The 18,064-nt window shown below is 40.6% G+C and overlaps 1 protein-coding gene across 3 annotated transcripts in view; it reads right to left on the bottom strand.

The window, feature by feature from the left end:
- Nucleotides 1-442: 442 nt before the first annotated feature.
- Nucleotides 443-18,064, bottom strand: part of ADGRG6 (adhesion G protein-coupled receptor G6) — a 653,874-nt gene continuing 636,252 nt past the window's right edge. For all 3 annotated transcript variants that reach the window (XM_086927164.1, XM_086927162.1, XM_086927163.1), the window contains one exon: nt 443-2,932. Coding sequence is in view for 2 of the 3 variants with exons in the window: in XM_086927162.1 (XP_086783288.1) it covers nt 2,754-2,932 (179 nt within the window). In the remaining variant the exon portion in view is untranslated. The remainder of the gene's footprint in view (nt 2,933-18,064) is intronic.

Genomic DNA, 18,064 nt, shown 5'->3' with positions numbered 1-18,064 from the left:
GAAGTATTGCACAAATATTTTACACATTGCCTGTAAGTTAAGCTTGACTGCTCCATGCCAAGTTACCAGAGGGTTGAGCACAGGTTAATTTAAGGTTGGCTTCTGCCTCACTCGAATAAGGATTGAGGTTGCTGCTTGACCAGGGCTGACACCCCAGCCAGCCAACAACCCAATTTTCTTACAGTGGAACAAGAATATCTTCACCTTCTGATTCATCAACTGACTAATGAACAAATGCAAACATATATGTCAGAGAAGAAGAATCATCTACTATGGTCAATCTCGTTTTGCAGGCATGTGATTGGGAGATGCAGGTTTGTAATTACTGCCTGCTCCAAACTTATGAACTTGTCTCAGTCAAGATTTGGCTACTAATCTAAAGTTCCACATAAAACCTGTATTATAACACTCTCTTATTTAATTAATGGACATGCTTAAAAAATGCTCATGAACCAGAATTTATTGCCAGAACACATACATTAAATACACAAATAACGACAATAATATCTGTTTATTTTGGAGAAAAAAAAACAAACTATAAACCAATAACCTCAAGCGTCACTGATTTACTTTTCAATTTAAACAGTCATTGTTTTCCTGAACCATCAAAGAGATGGAGCTACAGTTGTTGGAGAAAATGACTGAAAACTGAAATCTAAGCTTAGAAACCTTTTTCCACGTTTGTCTTTCTCTTCTATGGGTAACGAATGACAGAGTCTCTTGAGGATGACAATGCGTAGGAATGGGGGAAATCATTTGTGAACATGGTCAACCATACAAATAAATAATTATGTACAAAGCAAGACACATCAATAGCTGGGAAAGCATAAGCATAAAGTTGCAAGTCAAATTGAAAAGTAAGAGCATGTGAGAACAACTAATAGGCTTGGGGCGTTTAAGACTCTACTACATGGTAGTAAAAACCTCTTTTTGGTTTAGAAAATCATAGAGTTTGCAAGATGCCATTGCAAGAAGCCAGCAACAGCAGGTCTTTTGCAAATACAGTTCTTTTTTTCTAACAACATTTTCTAGATCTACTTTACTTCACTTGCTTGTCCACATTGTTTCCATACAGTTTGCTTCCAAATTCCTAGTCACCTCCAACAGGTAAATTCACTGAAGCATTTCAGATAAAAAACTATAATCTCCATTAGCTACACGACAGCAGTTTGGCATAAATGATTCCAAGTTTCGCACCATCTTTGAAAATGTTAATATTCACATTTGCACTTCTTTATTTACAAGGATATATAATATATTTAACAAATATTATCCACTGGCTGGTTAAATAAAGGTTGGGTTGCGTATTCAGTGAAATTCTGTTCAGACCAGCAGTTTGTGATTGCGTGATGTACAAACCCGTACCCAAGCAGAGTGTGGCCTGGCTGGATTTATTCAGCTGTCCCTTTGCATGTGGCTGGCATCATTCAGCCTGACTCAGAGAGATACAACCCCTTTGGGGTGTCACAACAATATTTTTGTTTATTCACTGAATTGCATCTTTAAAAAGTTTATTAGGCCAGTTAGGAGGACCTTTCGCTCTATGGTCTAACCAGAACTACAATCCGTGTCAAAAATTGAGTTGCCTTTTTCAGGCCACCACTCATTTGACTGGATACGAAATTGCTAGCACGTTTCAGTCGCATCCTAGCAGGAGCACAACCATTTGATAAATATCTGTAACTCTTTCGTCATCAAAGATATCTCTCCGGGAGTTTGAGGACTCCTTTTTACTATCACAGTATGAGAACATTTATGCCTCTGGTCCAGGAGCACTTAGACTGCAGATGTATGCATGATATTCACAGTCAACTTAAAGCCACCATGGCAAGAAAAATTGTATTGCTGTTGCACGGTTATTGCAACTATGATGGATATAGTTGTTGTATGTCTAAAACTAAAATAAAAGGAGAAAACTCAGAGAGAAGTATGCTTTCATTGCTTTCTCACACTGGAAAGCTGATGGTGACACATACAGTGCAGAAGTGAGGCAGAATATTGTTATGTTATTTCATGTTACGTTAAGTGTCTGTGTACAGCAGAAATATCACCGGGGAGGGTATCCTGGCACTGATGAGAAAGGGTGTTGCTTGCTGCCGTCTGGGTGCTATGATGTTTTGTTCCTGAATTCTAAGACTAACTGGCAACGCTAACTCAAAGGGAAAGTTTTTTCCAGGCTTCAGGAAGACAGACAAAGGCTCATTTGACTTTAATGTTCAAAATACATCAATGAAATAATGCTTCCTCAAAAAGCTGAGTCTAGGGAATAAAGAATGTCTCAGATCGATCACTCTATAATAAATCTCATCTTTTTTTAATAATATCAGTAGAAAGGAAAGAAATGAAAGTATTCCTTTAACAGATTCATATAATTAGGTTCTGTTTGTGAGGGTAGTGGTGGGAGGAATCAAGAATAGCTCATACGGCATTGCTTTCTTTGTTTCCTGATTCTCCTAATCAATAGAATCCCTTTTTTCTCAATCTTTTTTGTGAGAACATGTTTATACTTGCTAAAGGCACAATGTGAGAAGGCACACAATCGAACCGTCTTTTTAGACTAAACGCATAGCGGGAATTTCCTTGACAATGTGACCCAACATAGAAAACCAAACATTTGTGCATGCACTCTGTGAATCATGCTGTAGCAAGAGCAGAATTTAAATTGTGCCCCCTTGCTTTCTCCTTTGTGTCTCTTTTTAGCGCCAGTTACATCCAATTTTCATCTTCTTGCGTCTCGTCAAACTGGGGGTCAGCTAGAATTTTGTGCTGTGGCTGAAGGTGTCAGACATGATGATATTCTTGTAGAAGTTGTCAGAGTGACCAGAACAGTATCCCTTGAATTTGTCGATAACTTGGTGAACAGGGATGATTGGTGTTTGCTCTCCATCCACACGGGCAAACTTTACTGAGGGCTTGTCATAAAATACGTTCTCTAAAAAGAGGAACAGAAACAGGGAAGGGTTAGTTAACAATGGGTAAATGAGGAGTCAGACGTCAAAGCGCAAGTATGTTTAGTAGTACAGTAATTTACGTTCCATTTATGATTTCCACACAAACATTTTTCAAATGATAGAGTCACCATTATGTAACTTCATTACCTAACCTAACATAAGAGCTTTCAGCTTATGTTCTAAGTATTGGTTTCTGGATATGAATAATATGATTGGAGTATTCAATCTCCTGTTCTAGATCACCTAAAAGTAACGTCTTCTATATTGTTTCTTTTTTTTAATCTAGGTAAGACAAAATAAGTATTTACAAATCAAATGCTACTATATTCCTACATATATCATAGATTAGAAGAGAGAACAAGATAGTACATTTTTAAACTGTATCTTCAATGATACTACGGTTTGAACTTGCCCCATATTTCCAGATCTAATTTCCTACCAGCTCCATCTTTAGTTTGTAAAGTGCGCATTTAGCTTAATAAATAGCGGACGTTTTCTGCCACCAATGTGCATATTAAGGTAAATCTCAATTTTGTCAAATATTTAGCAATAATGAATTTAGTTACTGTGATTGTAACAAAATAAAAGGCTACGGTAGCCAGAGGTATAAGCTGTTTTTTGTAATAGTTAAGTAGTACAAGAATGAGCGATATATGTGTTTTTGCGTCTCCGTTCTCCAGATCCCGTACGTCATTCATGATTACCACAGTGACCAAGCTTTGTGAGGTCAAGCAGTTCCAGGGATGGTTGGCGGTTGATGCTGAGCAGATGAGAGAGCTCTGAATATTAATCTGATCCTTTTGATATACACTTGTTAATTCATTACTTGTAGTTCAAACCATTACTTCAATTTGGCGACAAGCGCCTGTTTTAGATGGAAGCCAAAAGTCAGGAAGTAGAGCCCAGGATGTGTTTATCAACATATTAGAAATTAGAGGTACCTTGTTCACAAGTTCATCGGTGAGAGCAGGAGCAGAACTTTACTTTTTGCGGCTAAATGATCACATTTGGTTCACAGTGTGAGCCAATATGGTAACAATTTAAAACCCCTCTTGAATTCAGAGCGAGGTCACGACTGCTGCAATCTTTGTCAGTGCGAAGGGTCCTGAACAGTAAGCTTCCATTAACATTATATCACCTTGCTTTCTACTTTGTGTTACTTTTAGGCGGTGGTTACATCCAATTTTTATCTTCTTGCAGCTCTTTGAACTGGCACTCAGCTAGAACTGTTTGCTGGGCTGAAGGTGTTCGACATGGTGATATTCTTGAAGCCGGTGTCAGAGTAACTAGAACAGTATCCCTTGAATTTGTTGATAACCTGGTTAACAGGGCTAATTGATGTTTGCTCTCCATCCACACAGGTAAACTTTATTGAGGGCTATTCATAAAATGTATTCTCTAACATGAGGAGCAGATACCAGGCATGTGCCTGACACATGCATGTTTACCTCCTTCCACTTTAGTCGGGAGTATGTTGCGCCCTCTGCGACCGTCTGCATTTTGCCAAGCCTGACACTTTTGACTAGGCTTACTTCTTTCTACAAAAGGATTTATGTAACAAAGAGGGGAAAAGAACCATTGTCTCTTAGTAACAAGAGAAGAAGGGCTAATTTATCTAATCTTTACTGACATTTAAAGTATTTAATACAAATGCTTATTCAATAGTTATAATGGATAACTATTCATTACAATCAGTTGCTGCGCACCCAATGCTTTTGCCTCTAGCTGGTCCACCGCCAGTTATATGGGAAAAGTGGACTTGAAGCAACTGACTGACTACATTTAAACCAATGAGGAAGAGACCTCTTTCAATCAATGCTTTAGCAAGGAGGGGCTACAGGTTTTTAATTCTATCTGTTGCTATGGGAGCAGACAACACAGAAATAACAGATATGTATGTGTAATCCAAGAAAAGGTAAGATATATGTAGACACACATTTTATACACAGCCACAAAGAAGTCATGAGACAGTGGGTCAGTTTGTAACTAGACTAAAAGAATTGGAGGTGAAGTGTGACTTTGGTGAAATGACAGATCAGATTAGAGATCAATTTATTGTACAGTGCAATAATGAAAGAAATTCTGGAGAAACTCTGGGCCGCACATAATCCCACATTAAGTGATGCAATAGGAATTGCAAACATTGTAGAAGAGTCAGGCTTATACATGTGAGAAATGCAATAAAGAGATGCAAAGAGAGATGAGCATGTCAATGCTGTACAGAGAAAAGACAGTGCAGCCAAATCTTTTAAGAGATTAAACAGTATAGGAGATTATTTGGGAAGTATTATAGAAAAACATAAAAACATGCAAACTAACAACAAACTGTAATTTGAAGGTGTTATAGGTGTGGTAGCATGTCAAATGCTGCACACTTTAAGGGATGTCTAGCAAGAGACAAGGATTGTTCAAAGTATGGGAAACTAGATCATATAACAAAAGTGTGTAGAGACATGTCTAAAATGCAGGTGGGATGTATAAAATAAGATAAAGAAAGGGTTTTGTGCATTGAAGATAAAGGAGAGGCATGACCAAATTGACTTTGCTTATTAGTCAAAGGTTGATCCAGGGTCTATGTACACATTTATTCTGAAGATATGATTTGAAAAGACATGGCTTCACACTTTACAACATAGGGATATACAGCCTAAAGGATATGGTGGAGGAGACATTCTGATTTTAAGATACATGGAGTGGCAAAAGGCCAAATGTATTTGCTACAGAGTGGTCCTGCTATTTTAGGGTGGGTCCAGCAATATGGTCTGCATATAATTCTAGATCCCATGTCTGAGGAGCAGGTGTTGCATGTTGCAGGAAGCGAGTCAATAGAAGACATAGTAGATACATTTAATATTGTTTTCCAAGACACATTTGAATAGTTGAAGGGGTATGTACACGAAATAAAACTTAATAATGACATAGTGCCAGTAAGAGATTACATAAGGAGAGTTCCTACAGCAGTCCGGGGTGAAGTTAAAAAAATGTTGGAAGACATGCAAAATGAAGGTATTATAGAGGGGGAACAACCTTTACAATGCGGTCATCACATCGCGTAACCTTTACAACGTGGTTGTTACAACAACTGCGTTGCTAAAACACAGTACCATTACAACGCAAATCATTACAAAGACTTGCTCTAGCTGGTGCTCTAAACTAAGGAATAGTATAAATTACTATTCCAACACCTTCCCTACTGTTGCACACACTGGAGTTGGAATAGTAAATTATACTATTCTTAAGTTTTGCATGTCATCTAGAGAAAGTTGTTGTAGTGACTTGCGCTGTAATGGTACTTCATTGTAACAATGCGGTCGTTGTAATGACTGTGTTGTAAAAGCATGCAATGTAATCCCTCACGTTGTAATGAGACATATTCCGTATATAGTTCGTTGAGGCTTCAGAGTGGTTGTCTCTGGTAGTAATAAGAAAAAAAGAAGATAGCCATTTAAGGATGTGTGTGGACTTAAGGAGCCTAAACTGACGTATATTGATGGACAGCTTCCATTTACCCAACATTTCAGTGATGGTTTTATTACTCATTGGCTCCAGATTTTTCACTAGACTAGAATTGAAGTCTGCATATCACCAAATTAAATTACATCCCAAATCCAAGCGGCTCACTGCTTTTTTAATGATGGAAGGAGTTTTCCAGTTTACTAGACATCCTTTTGGGTTAGCGTTAGCTTCAAGAGTATTTAAGTGCATGATGAATTGTTTGTTTAAAAACATGCCATATGTTTTTTTTTTCAGGGCGACATTAACTTATTAGTGCCACAGTGGAGGAGCATAATAGGGTTTTAGTTAGTGTTAGAGATATTGACGAAAGCCAGTTTTAACTTTGTAAAGAGAAATTAATTTTCTAGTGAAACAGACTGAGTACTTAGGATACACTGTTTCAGAGCAGGGTATTAAGCCTAAAGAAGACTTGGTGAATCGTATCATATTGGCTCTACCATCCCAATGAAGAGATCACTTACTGTACTTCATGGGACTAAATTAATATTATGCTAAATCTGTTAGCGATTTTGCAGAAAAAAAACAAAGACATTGAGAAAATTGTTGAGGAAAGGAAGGAATTTTGTTGGGAAATGATACAAGATGATGCTATTGTGAAGCTCAGATACGACATTAGTGACAATCGAATATTGACTTTGTTTGAACCAAAATGCACAAGTAAATTGAATTTGGATGCCAGTGCTCATGGGTTGTGAGCAGTTTTATTACAACATATAGGGGGGAGTTGAAGATCCTGTTGAATTTGCCTCCAGGGAATTTAGTGTCATTAAACACAATTATGCAGATATTGAGTGAGTGTGAGGCTCCTGCAGCTGCATGAGGGGCTGAGTATTTTCATACCTATTTGTGAAGAGCCTATTTCACATTATGCAAGGAACATAAACCTTTACTTAAAGCGTTACAACTAGGGGAAATTAGCACAGTTTCAGCAAGATTGGCCAGATTTGCATCTCATTTATAAGAGTACAAATATAACATTGACTATGTAGAGGATTGGAGGAATGTACCTGATGATTGTTTATCAAGACTTCCTTTGACATGGAAGGGTAATGGAAATAGTGATTAGTGTCCTTGTGAACACCGAAGATGAGCAAAATGCAATTACAAAGGAAGAAAGGGAAAAGGCTGCACAGAGTGAGGGGGATTCATTGTAAGTGATTGTGACAGTCGGTTAGAGAAAAGCAAATTTGTGTATTCATGTGCGCAGATGTTAAAATTCGACATGAATTGTCTATGGATCAGAGGTGATAGTTATGAGAGGGAACATATATATATTTCCAGAAGGAGTTAAAAGGAAGGAGTTAATAAGTTAATTTATGAGTGAAATTTTGGTCAATCACTTACCAAAAGACATTTGAAGGAAACGTTTTGGTGGCCAAGAATAGATGATGAAGTCAAGGAAGAGGTAAAGGCCTGGGATTTGTGAAGGGAGAGTCAGATGCGTTTGCAATTAGGAGGTGAAGCTATGGGTACTTTAACTGATTCTGAAGAAGCCTAGATGAAAGTAAGGGTAGATTTATTTTGTCTTTTGGATTATTTATCTGAAAGGAGTGTTTTGCTATAGTGTTGGTAGACATATTCTCAAGATGGATGGTGGTGGAATTTGTGAGGAACATCACCATAGAAACTGTCATCCATTTTTTAAATAAAACTTTCAGAAGAGAAGGCTGTCCGGAGTAATTGTGACAGACAACAGGACCCAATGTATATCTGTATCAATGCAGGAGGTTTTAAAAGGACAGGGGATCAAATATATGCATGCATCCCTTGTATAATCTTCTCAGGAAATGGGTTAGTAGAATGAGCAGATGGGGTGGCCAAGGGCACCATTCAGATGGCTCTGAGAGTAAGGAAAGAAGTAAGGACTCTTGTAGATATATTGGTTTAGACGTGCAATACTACAAGGAAGGGATCTACTGGTGAGTTGCCAATTGTGAGTATGAGAGGAAGAGTACTCAGAAGAAAACTGAAATCTCAGTAGCTGGAGACCAGTGGAAATAAGGGCGTGGAGAGTGATGAGCCAAAAAGAAGAAGAGTTTCTGAGAGTGATTTTGTGAAAATCAAATTGGGAAGGAGGAATGATGGAAGAAATGCATTCTCTGGCACATGGTCGTAAAGTGCGCACATAATTGGCATATAGTACTGACAATTGTAAAAAATGGAAGAAAAGGATAGTTGCATTATATTGTATGAAAAACAAGACAAAAGCAAAAAGAAAACCAATAAAAAGCAACATTGATGATTGAGGGAAGACAGTGAAAACATCAGTAAAGGGTGTAGGAGTTTCATGATAATGGATGATAGAGACACAGTTTAGAATGAAAACGCATTGGAAAGAGATGTGATTTAAATGGCCAATGAGGAGTGATTGAGAATTGTGCAGAGGATTGAGTGGTTTGGTGTTGATTTGCAGGAAATGGTTGAAGAAAACATTGTTTGTCACTAGATTTCAATATTTTGTGCTGAATTGATAAAATATACGCAGTTTTTTAGTCACAGTTTGTAGAGTTTTTGGTATTTCTCTCTTGATGTATCACACATTTATTTGTGTTAAGTTTTTTGATAATTTCCCCTTTAAAGTGCTATTCTCTCTCCCTCTCTTTTCAACCTCTTTATGGAACCCCTCACCCTTATTCTTAAGCATGCAGGAATCAAGTATTACCTCTACGCCGATGACACTCAACTTTATCATAAGATTCAATCCTGCTCTGACATGCTACACCTCAATGACGCCTTGAATAAGATTCAATCCCTCGGAATTAACATTGACCAGAACCTCTCTCTCATCTCCCACATACAAAACCCGTCCAAAAGCGCTTTCTTGACTCTCTGTCACCTCAAGAAATTAAAACCCTTCATTCTAGCTGATGACTTTAGATCAGTTGTCCAATCACTGGTCCTGCCTAAAATCGACTATGGTAACGCCATTCTCTCTGGAACACGTAAATTCCACTTAGCACCAATCAAATCTGTTCTTAACATCGCTGCTAGGCTCATTACCGGCCTCAAAAGGTTTGATCATATCTCGCCTACCCTTACAGCCCTCAATTGGCTTCCCATTGAAGACAAGACCGATTGCATTATGTACAAAGCCGTGCATCAGCACACCTCGCTGTACCTCACAGATAAACTCCTCAAAGCGGGCTGCTCTCGAACATTGAGGAGCTCAAGCACTCTCGTTCTTGTCCCTCTTCTGTTAAACAAGAAGTCCACACAATCACGCTCCTTCTCCGGAAATGTGCCTACCATCTGAAATGCACTCCGTAAGGAACTTCGTTGCAACCCCTCCTACTTCAGCTTCAAAAAAGACCTCAAACTACACCTTCTCAGCAAATTCTGGGGTCCTTAACCCCTTCTCTGGGCTCATATCCCAACCCGCTTTCCTACTGTTTAGGATCCCCCTTCTGATCTCCCAACACCCTTTCTCCACCCCTTTTCCACTTCTTACTGTTCTTCTCGCTCTGTCTCACTAATCTCTTTCATAGGCCCTGCCTGACATACTTGATATTTCCGTACCCCCCTCACAGCCTCTCACCATTCTTACATCCTGCCCCCCTCTTCTCTATCCTCCCTTCTCCACGTCAACCCCTCTTCTCTTGACTTGCTGTTGAATATCGCAATTTGTTGTAACCAGATCGTATAAATTGAGATACTTTCTATTGTTTTAATTGGACTTGAATGCTACCTCATTTTCTTTTTGCTACTTTCATATGTACTCATGTGACCCTTGTAAAACACTCTTATACCCTTGGGTCCAGCCAGTGCTATATAAAACCTTTAAAATAAAATAAATAAATAAATAAATTAAATAAAGTAAAGTGTTATTATTGTTCTCTGTATTGAAAGGAGAAATGTTGTAAAGTTACATTGTTCACAAATGTATGATATGTGTGTGTTCTCCATCTCCATTCTCCAAACCCCGTACTTCTTTTCTTGTTACCACAGTGACCAAGGTTTGTGAAGTCATGAGATTCCAAGGACGGTAGATCGTTGATGGAGAGTAGGTGAGGGAGCTCCTGATTATCAGCTGCACCTTATAATTAAACACTTGCTAATTCATTAGTTGTGGTTTAAACCTTTACTTCACTGTTCAATGTCTACTCCTAATATTATAAACAAAGCACTAAACTTAATCCTGGTTTCTGTATTTCCAGTTAACGTATTTGTTATCTAGTCCCACTAATTCCTAAGCGTTGGTACACATGGCACCCATGTGTATTTCATCTGCCTCTTCCATGGTGCATCTAGGGCATCTAGAGCAAAGGATTTTTTCCAGGAGTCCAGCCTGCTAAGGAAAAATATAATCAATGCATTGTTTTATATTATTTCAATAATAAGTTGGCTGCCCACAGATATTTATTTGCTTGACTGATGCATTATAACATTATTGCAGTTCTTATGTGGAGATGTAAAGCCACAGTACATTTCCCCGCTAGCTGAGGAGTACAATTTGAAGCTCTCTTTCAGTATTTCCATTATTTCAATTTTATACATTAATAATGTGCTCTTCAGTAAATAGTCCCTCATTTGAAGATATTTAAAAATCCTCCTTCAGGTGAGGAGATCTATATTACTAAGATCCTATAAGACAGCATGTGTTCATGCTTGAAGAGATAGCTTAATTGAACAACCACCTCTTTTTACCCATTTTTGTGTATGCCATCCTAAAACATTTCCAGTAGGTCTGTTTTTCCACCGATTGGGTATACCAATTGAGTGATAGAATATTAAAATGCTATACCCATTGTAACCAATAGTATCTTGAACTTTCATGCTTGTAATTGTTGGGATCAAAGGGATGGGGTAGCCAACCCATAGTCTTACTACTTAGGCATATCAAATATATATTACTGCCATGAACCTTTTCAAAGGACAAAGCAGGTTTCCAATTCTTTTCAGATGGCAGCCCAGCATTAGAATTGGAAGTTTCAACATTTTGGTGGTGTGGCGGAACTGCTTAAATCCTTATCCAAACGTGATAAAGATGAATTTAATTGTTTAAGAAATGATAAAGGACTACGTATTGGATTAGAATAAAATAAGTATGAAAAAGTATAGTAATTTTAATTAGATGAAATCTCCTGATAAAGGATATATGGAGTTTATCCCATATTTTCATTAATATTTTAATAATCCCAAGAAGTGCATGGTGATTCAAATGCTAAAATCTCATACATAGTGGTTCAGATATATACACCCAAATATTTGACTGCCTTGAATTTCTGATTTGTATTTTGTGCAATAATAATGTTAGTTAAAACCGCCATATTGGTGATAATTAATTTATAACTTGAAATTCTCCCACACTTGGCGGCTATTTGATCAACAGCAAAAATACCAGATGATGGACGGAATGCTGAATAAATCAAACATTCACCCCTAGTCACAGATCTGGATTTAATCCATGGCTTTTTTGCCCATCACGCCACCTCAGTTTGGACCCAGCTGTTTGCAAATAAGTCTTGACCCTGCTTCTCAGGGGAACAGTCAAATCCGCACTGCCAGTCCAGGTCCTCCATGGACTGGAAATGAGCATCCTGGGACTGGTTTCAGGGTATCACACCTCATCAGTCAAGCTAGCTTGAATCCAGTGGCACAGTGAGCATGGGCCCCACGTCTGGGCATACCCTTACCGCTTATGGAGATGAAAGCAAAACTAGCAAATATAGGGTGGAATCCTGAACAAATCAAACATTCACCCCAGTCACAGATCTGGAATTAATCTATTGTTTGTATGCTCACCAAGCCGTCCCAGTTTGGACCCCGTCATATGAAAATCAGTCTATATCCTGCCTCTCATGGGAACAGTCCTGCCCGAACTTCCAGGCTTGGACCTCCCTGGACTGGAGACAAGCATCTTGCGACTGGTTTCAGGGTATCGCCTCTCATCAGCCAGGCTATTCTGCATCTAATAGCACAGGGAGCATGGGACCTATGTCTGAGCCTACCCTTCTCATTTGGGGCAATAAAACCAAAAAGTAAAAATGATGGATGGATGGAATGCTAAACAAATCAAACCTTGACCCTCCCAGTCACAGATCTGGGTTTAACCCATCATTTTCTGCTCACCACGCCACCCCAGTGGGGGCCTAGCTATATGCAAATCAGTCTTGTCCCTGCTCCTCATGGGAACAATCCAGCCCGAACTACCAGGCTAGGTCTTCCCTGGACCAGAAATAAGCCTCCTGGGACTGGCTTGTGGTATCACCCCTTATCAGCCAGGCTAGACTGAATCCAGTGAATCCTACTTAGGGTGACAAAGGCAAGAAGAAAAGATGATGGATGGAATGCTGAACAGATCAAACATTCATCCCCAGTCACAGATAATGGTTTAATCCATCATTTTTTGCTCACCCTGCCACCCAGTTTGTTGTATTTGTTAAACAGCAGGAATAGCTGCTTCAACATTTCTGGGAAAAAATGCCATATCATCTGCAAATGTGGCTAACTTTAACTGGTACTCATTTAGATTCACCACAGATATGTGACTTTCTTCTTTTACCTTCCATAGATAGGGATCTAGATATAATGCAAAAAGTAATGGGGAGAGCAGGCATTCCTGGCATTTGCCACGGTGCATCTCTATAGTTGCTGATTCCTAACCCATCAGCACTACATAAAGTATTGGATGTAATATAATTTTTGTGCAAATTTCACAATTTGCCTTTGTTAATTCATGTAGCATAACACCTCCTACAAATACTCCCAGTCTACCCTATGAAATGCCTTCTTGGGGTCAAGTATGATCAAAGTAGCCCTCCTGCTTGCGGCATCAAACATACTTATGGCCATATTCATATGTTCAGTGGTTTCTCTTCCTAATAAAAAACTGTGTTGTTTACTTGAGAATAGCTGTGGCATTATTGCAGAAAGCCTGCAGGCCAAGATTTTAGCATAAATGTCGGCATCTGCATTGATCAAGGAGATAGACTGGTATATTCCACAAACCTCCACAGGCTTGTCTTCTTTAAAAAAAATAAAGAGATTAGAGTATGTTGCCAAGTTGCTGGAATTTCCCTCCCATTATTTATACTAATCAGTACATCCACGTATAATGGGAGAATACCATTTAACCCCTTCAGCGCGGCGCAAATTTTCGCGCTGTGCTGAAGGTTCTAATGAGCCTATTGGCTCATGACGGAACGGTTCCGTCATGAGCACAGCTCAACCGACGCTCATGACGGAACCGTTCCGTCATGAGCATGGAAGGGGTTAAAAATATTTAATAGAATTCCGATGGCTTGGCATCTTCCCCAGTTGCTTTCCCATTTGCTACATTTTGAATTGCAAGTCTGACTTCTTCCTTAGTGAATGGAGTATTCATAAATTATGATTCTACGGAATAGTCTTTTGATTTTTAAAAAAAACCTTTGTTTATAGATTTTCAGCAAGTACAGACAGCGGCATATTGCACCAGGTGTAAGTGGTGCTGGGGAGACATGTAAAGGCAAGTAATTACGTGTGTACATTCAAATACACAGTTACTAAGTCATGAGGAGTGGAAGTCCAGCAGTACATGCAATGTTCTGTCATCTGCATATAATCACAACAATTTGTATATCAGTCCGGAGGGCAGCAGCCGCATGTCAACAAAAAGGAAGGAGAAAGAAAATAGAATAGAGAAAGAGGTCTAAAGCGGGGATCATCTGGGGAGGCGGGGAGAAAGGGGAGGAGGAGAGAGGGGAAGGGGGGGTGTGAGAGGTATCTCTCTGGTCTAATTGAAAGAAAAGGGTACGCCGATGTGCTGGACGGTCCCCCCTACATCGCATGCATCCCTGGATCGCTTACACCTCCACCGCGGGGGCATGTGCATGGTCAACTGGGTATGTTCGTAAAAAACTTTGCAAGCGTTCCCATATGTTATGAGGACGTGCCGGTGCAGGCATTAGTTCCCTAAACTCTGACAGTTGGTTATGGCAGAAAGAATCATCCCTAAGCCATTCGTCCCTACGCAGCCTACGCTTACAGCCCCAGCAGATAGCCAAATGCCTCTTAGCCAATGGCAGCATCATGGCTGCCAGCCTTCTTGTGCATGCCGGGAGGTTCTTAACATATCCTAGCAGGGCAGTCAGCAGAGAGCGCTCCAACCTGCATTCCAGCATTTCATCCAACGTATCAAACACGCAATCCCAATATTTCGCAACATCCATGCATTCCCAGGCCAAGTGCATGAAGGAGGCCTCAGGCACTCCTCAGCGTACGCATTGCGCCTCCGTGCTCAATCCCGCTTTGCACATACCATACAGGGGTCCTGTAAAGTCTGTGGAGGTATTTAAAATGAATATGCCTCAATCTATAATTGGGTGACCTATCTCTTGACTGCGTGCAGCTGTAGGCCCATACTCCCTCCAAAAATGGGGTTCCCAGACTTTCCTCCCATTCGCGCTGGGCAGGGGGTATGCTTATTGGGGATTCACACTGCATGCCAGAATAGAGATGTGTTATAAGTTTGCGAGGTGAGGGATTAGTTAAAAATGCTTCCAGAACATGTAGAGTTGGGGGCGAGATCGGAAACGATGCATATTGTGATCACAACGCCGCCCGCAGCTGGAAGTATGTAATTCTATCGAGGAGGCCAGTGTGTTCGTCCCCTTGTGTGGCATCTAGTCTGATGAAGATGCCATCAGGGAAAGCTCTCCCCAGCGTATGCAGCTGGAGCTTGCGCAGTCATTGACAGATCCCTGCCTCATCCATGAATGGCAATGCTGGGTGCCTAGTGAGCAGAACCAACAGTGCGTATAAAGTGTCAAGATGTGCTCTGCGACAGAGTTGCTGCCATGCCCAAACCGTGCAGCCTACTGTATCAATCCCAGAGCGTGGGCAGTTTCACAGATGAAACAATGCCATGTGTAATGGGGTTGGGTCTGCTTGGTCACTTTCGAGGTAGTGGGTGTCATAAATTGAGTCGGATATATCCAATGGAGCCCGAATTGGGCCTGTGCGCAGCTATGATACAGTTCCATATCATGCGCTCCCAAGGCACATTGCTCAAACAGGAGCGTGAGGGTCTCCCAGGCTACATGGGGTTGCCCGCCCACCCATGCAAGGCAAATCAAATTTGAGCTAAGCCTCTTCTTGAATTCGGAGGTAAGAGGGAGCGGGAGGTTTACAAAAACATATAAGAATTCGGGCAGTATCACCATTTTGGCAATGGCAATTCGGCCTGCCAAAGAGAGGGGGAGCGCTCTCCAGCGGGGTAATTGACTTTCCAGCCACTCCATGAGGCTGCCATAGTTATAGCGCCACCGCTCTTTGTGATCCCTGCTGATCCAGATACCCAGGTACTTCACTGGGGAGTCTGCCCATTTAGGAGGGAATTCTGAATGAAAAAAGGATTTTTTGCTGGGCGCACAGCGTGATTTGAACGTTTTAACAGTTTGTATGGAACTCCAGAGTATCGCCTTCTGCCTGGAGGCGTGGTAAATATGAAAAGGGTTGCACTCTCAACACTGAGAGATGTCCTCCGGGTTCCAAAAAAGTCCTTACATAAAGGTTTCACAAAGGATTGTAAACTTTACTCAAGAAAGTTGTTTGAATATTTATTCATATATTCAATGCTTGTTGCATTCACAAGTATATATTTGGTTATTCAAATTTCATTTTTTGCACTCATATGATCCCAATGCATTTCGGCATTCCAATCATGCCTTCATCTGGGGATGTGTTTCTGTAAACGAAGAAAATGTTTGTATTTTATATGGAGTATAAAATGTTCACTAGCTAGGTGGTGCACTGTGACCAATAATGGTTTAATTGTGCCGAAGCATGCTCAAACCTGTGATTGTGTTAAGATACCGGGTTGCTGTGCTTAAAAAAATATATATAAGGGTTGGTTCAGGTGTGCAGCGTGATTAATAGTGAACTAACGAGAACGAGTGAAGGATGGTAAAATAGCGCATAGTTTAAAGCGTGAGGGGAAAGCGCGTATAACACGCTAAAGTTTTAAAGAAACTCGTGCTCTGGTTACCGAGCGTATCAACGTATAACATAGCGCTTAGATTAAAGCGTGAGGTGAAAGCGCGTGTAACATGCTTAATTTTTAAAGAGACTCGTGCTCTGATTACCGAGCGTATCAACATGTAACGATCGAATCGTTCTTTGAACAGAGCGCTTACCGTGAAAGTGCAGACCGAGTTTCTAAACGCCGACAATCTTAGTTGTGACCGGGTTCGGGTTACGTAGTGACCCGGAAGTTAATATAGGCAAAAGGGTGACCCAGAAGCGAAGCGTTAAAGGGGACGTGTGGGAAACGTGTTACCAGAAGGAGATGGGTTATTTAAAAATAAAGGTCGAAGCAGCTTTGAAGGCAAAAGGGTGACGCAGAAGCGAAGCGTTAAAGGGGACGTGTGGGAAACGGTTACCAGAAAGAGATGGGTTATTTAAAAATAAAGGTCGAAGCAGGGTTTGAAGGGTGACATGCACTGTTAAACAGTGCGCGAATATACACAAAGGGTATGTGTGAGATCAGAAAATACAATTATGATATGAATACCATTCTAATCAAGATTATAGAATTAGAGATGTAAACAATAAGAACAAAAATATAAATCTCAGTGTATGTGCACCAGTCTATATAGGAAAACAGTGAATTACTCTCAGTAAAACATCAAACTGTAAATGGTATAGCGAGTTAACCACTCTGCGGATATAAGGAGTCCTTGGCTGGAATTCCAGCGGTTCAAAGGTAACAAAAATATTCCACAAAAACATATAAGAATTCGGGCAGTATCACCATTTTGCCAATGGCAATTCGGCCTGCCAAAGAGAGGGGGAGCGCTCTCCAGCGGGGTAATTGACTTTCCAGCCAATCCATGAGCGATCTGTCCGCCATCCTAATGGACCTGCATGTCGGCTTTCGGCTTCGCTCACAGATTCCTCACTATGATCCGGGCTACCTATCTCCAACCTCGATCTCATGTGTTGATCAATGGTAAACAATCACCCTCTTTTCTCCACTCTCAGGGCACCAGGCAGGGGTGTCCTCTTTCCCTCCTACTCTTTGCTCTCAGCATTGAGCCCCTGGCTGTAGCGATCAGAGCAAACCCTGTGATTCAGAGGATTCTTTTCACAGGGATCAACATAAAATTTCCCTGTTTGCTGCCAATGTCTTACTATCCCTTGCTGATCCAGCGACATCGCTTCCACTGGGTGTCCGGATCACACCTACAATAGGAGGTCTTTACACCACTAATTTCCCTCCCATATTGAGGAGTATCCAAGCAGAGCTCATCAAATGGGAACCCCTCTTCTTATCATGGCTGGGTCGCATCCATGCTGTAAAAATGACTCTCCTGCCTAGTCTCCTTCATCTATTTCAGGCTTGGCTATCAAAATGGAGAGGGAATTCTTCCAACGAGTTAAGACTATGATCCTGAATTTCGTATGGTATGAGGCAAGCGTGCTTCTCTTTTACGATGGTATAAGGCTGCCCAACTACATGTTCTCACAGAATGGACAAAATATGAGTGAGATAAACATTGGCTGCACATGGATCGTAGTGTGTCTGGTCGAACCATATGGGACTTGGTATGGCGCCCTAAGCGCGATAGAACGGCAAATACCTATCTTAGCACCCCTGCTTGCACAGCACTCAAGGT

Source organism: Lissotriton vulgaris, chromosome 6 (assembly GCF_964263255.1).
Source record: "Lissotriton vulgaris chromosome 6, aLisVul1.2, whole genome shotgun sequence".
Taxonomy (NCBI): Eukaryota; Metazoa; Chordata; class Amphibia; order Caudata; family Salamandridae; genus Lissotriton; species Lissotriton vulgaris.
The sequence above is the reverse complement of the archived record's forward strand: the minus strand, read 5'-3'. Positions and strand labels throughout refer to the sequence as shown.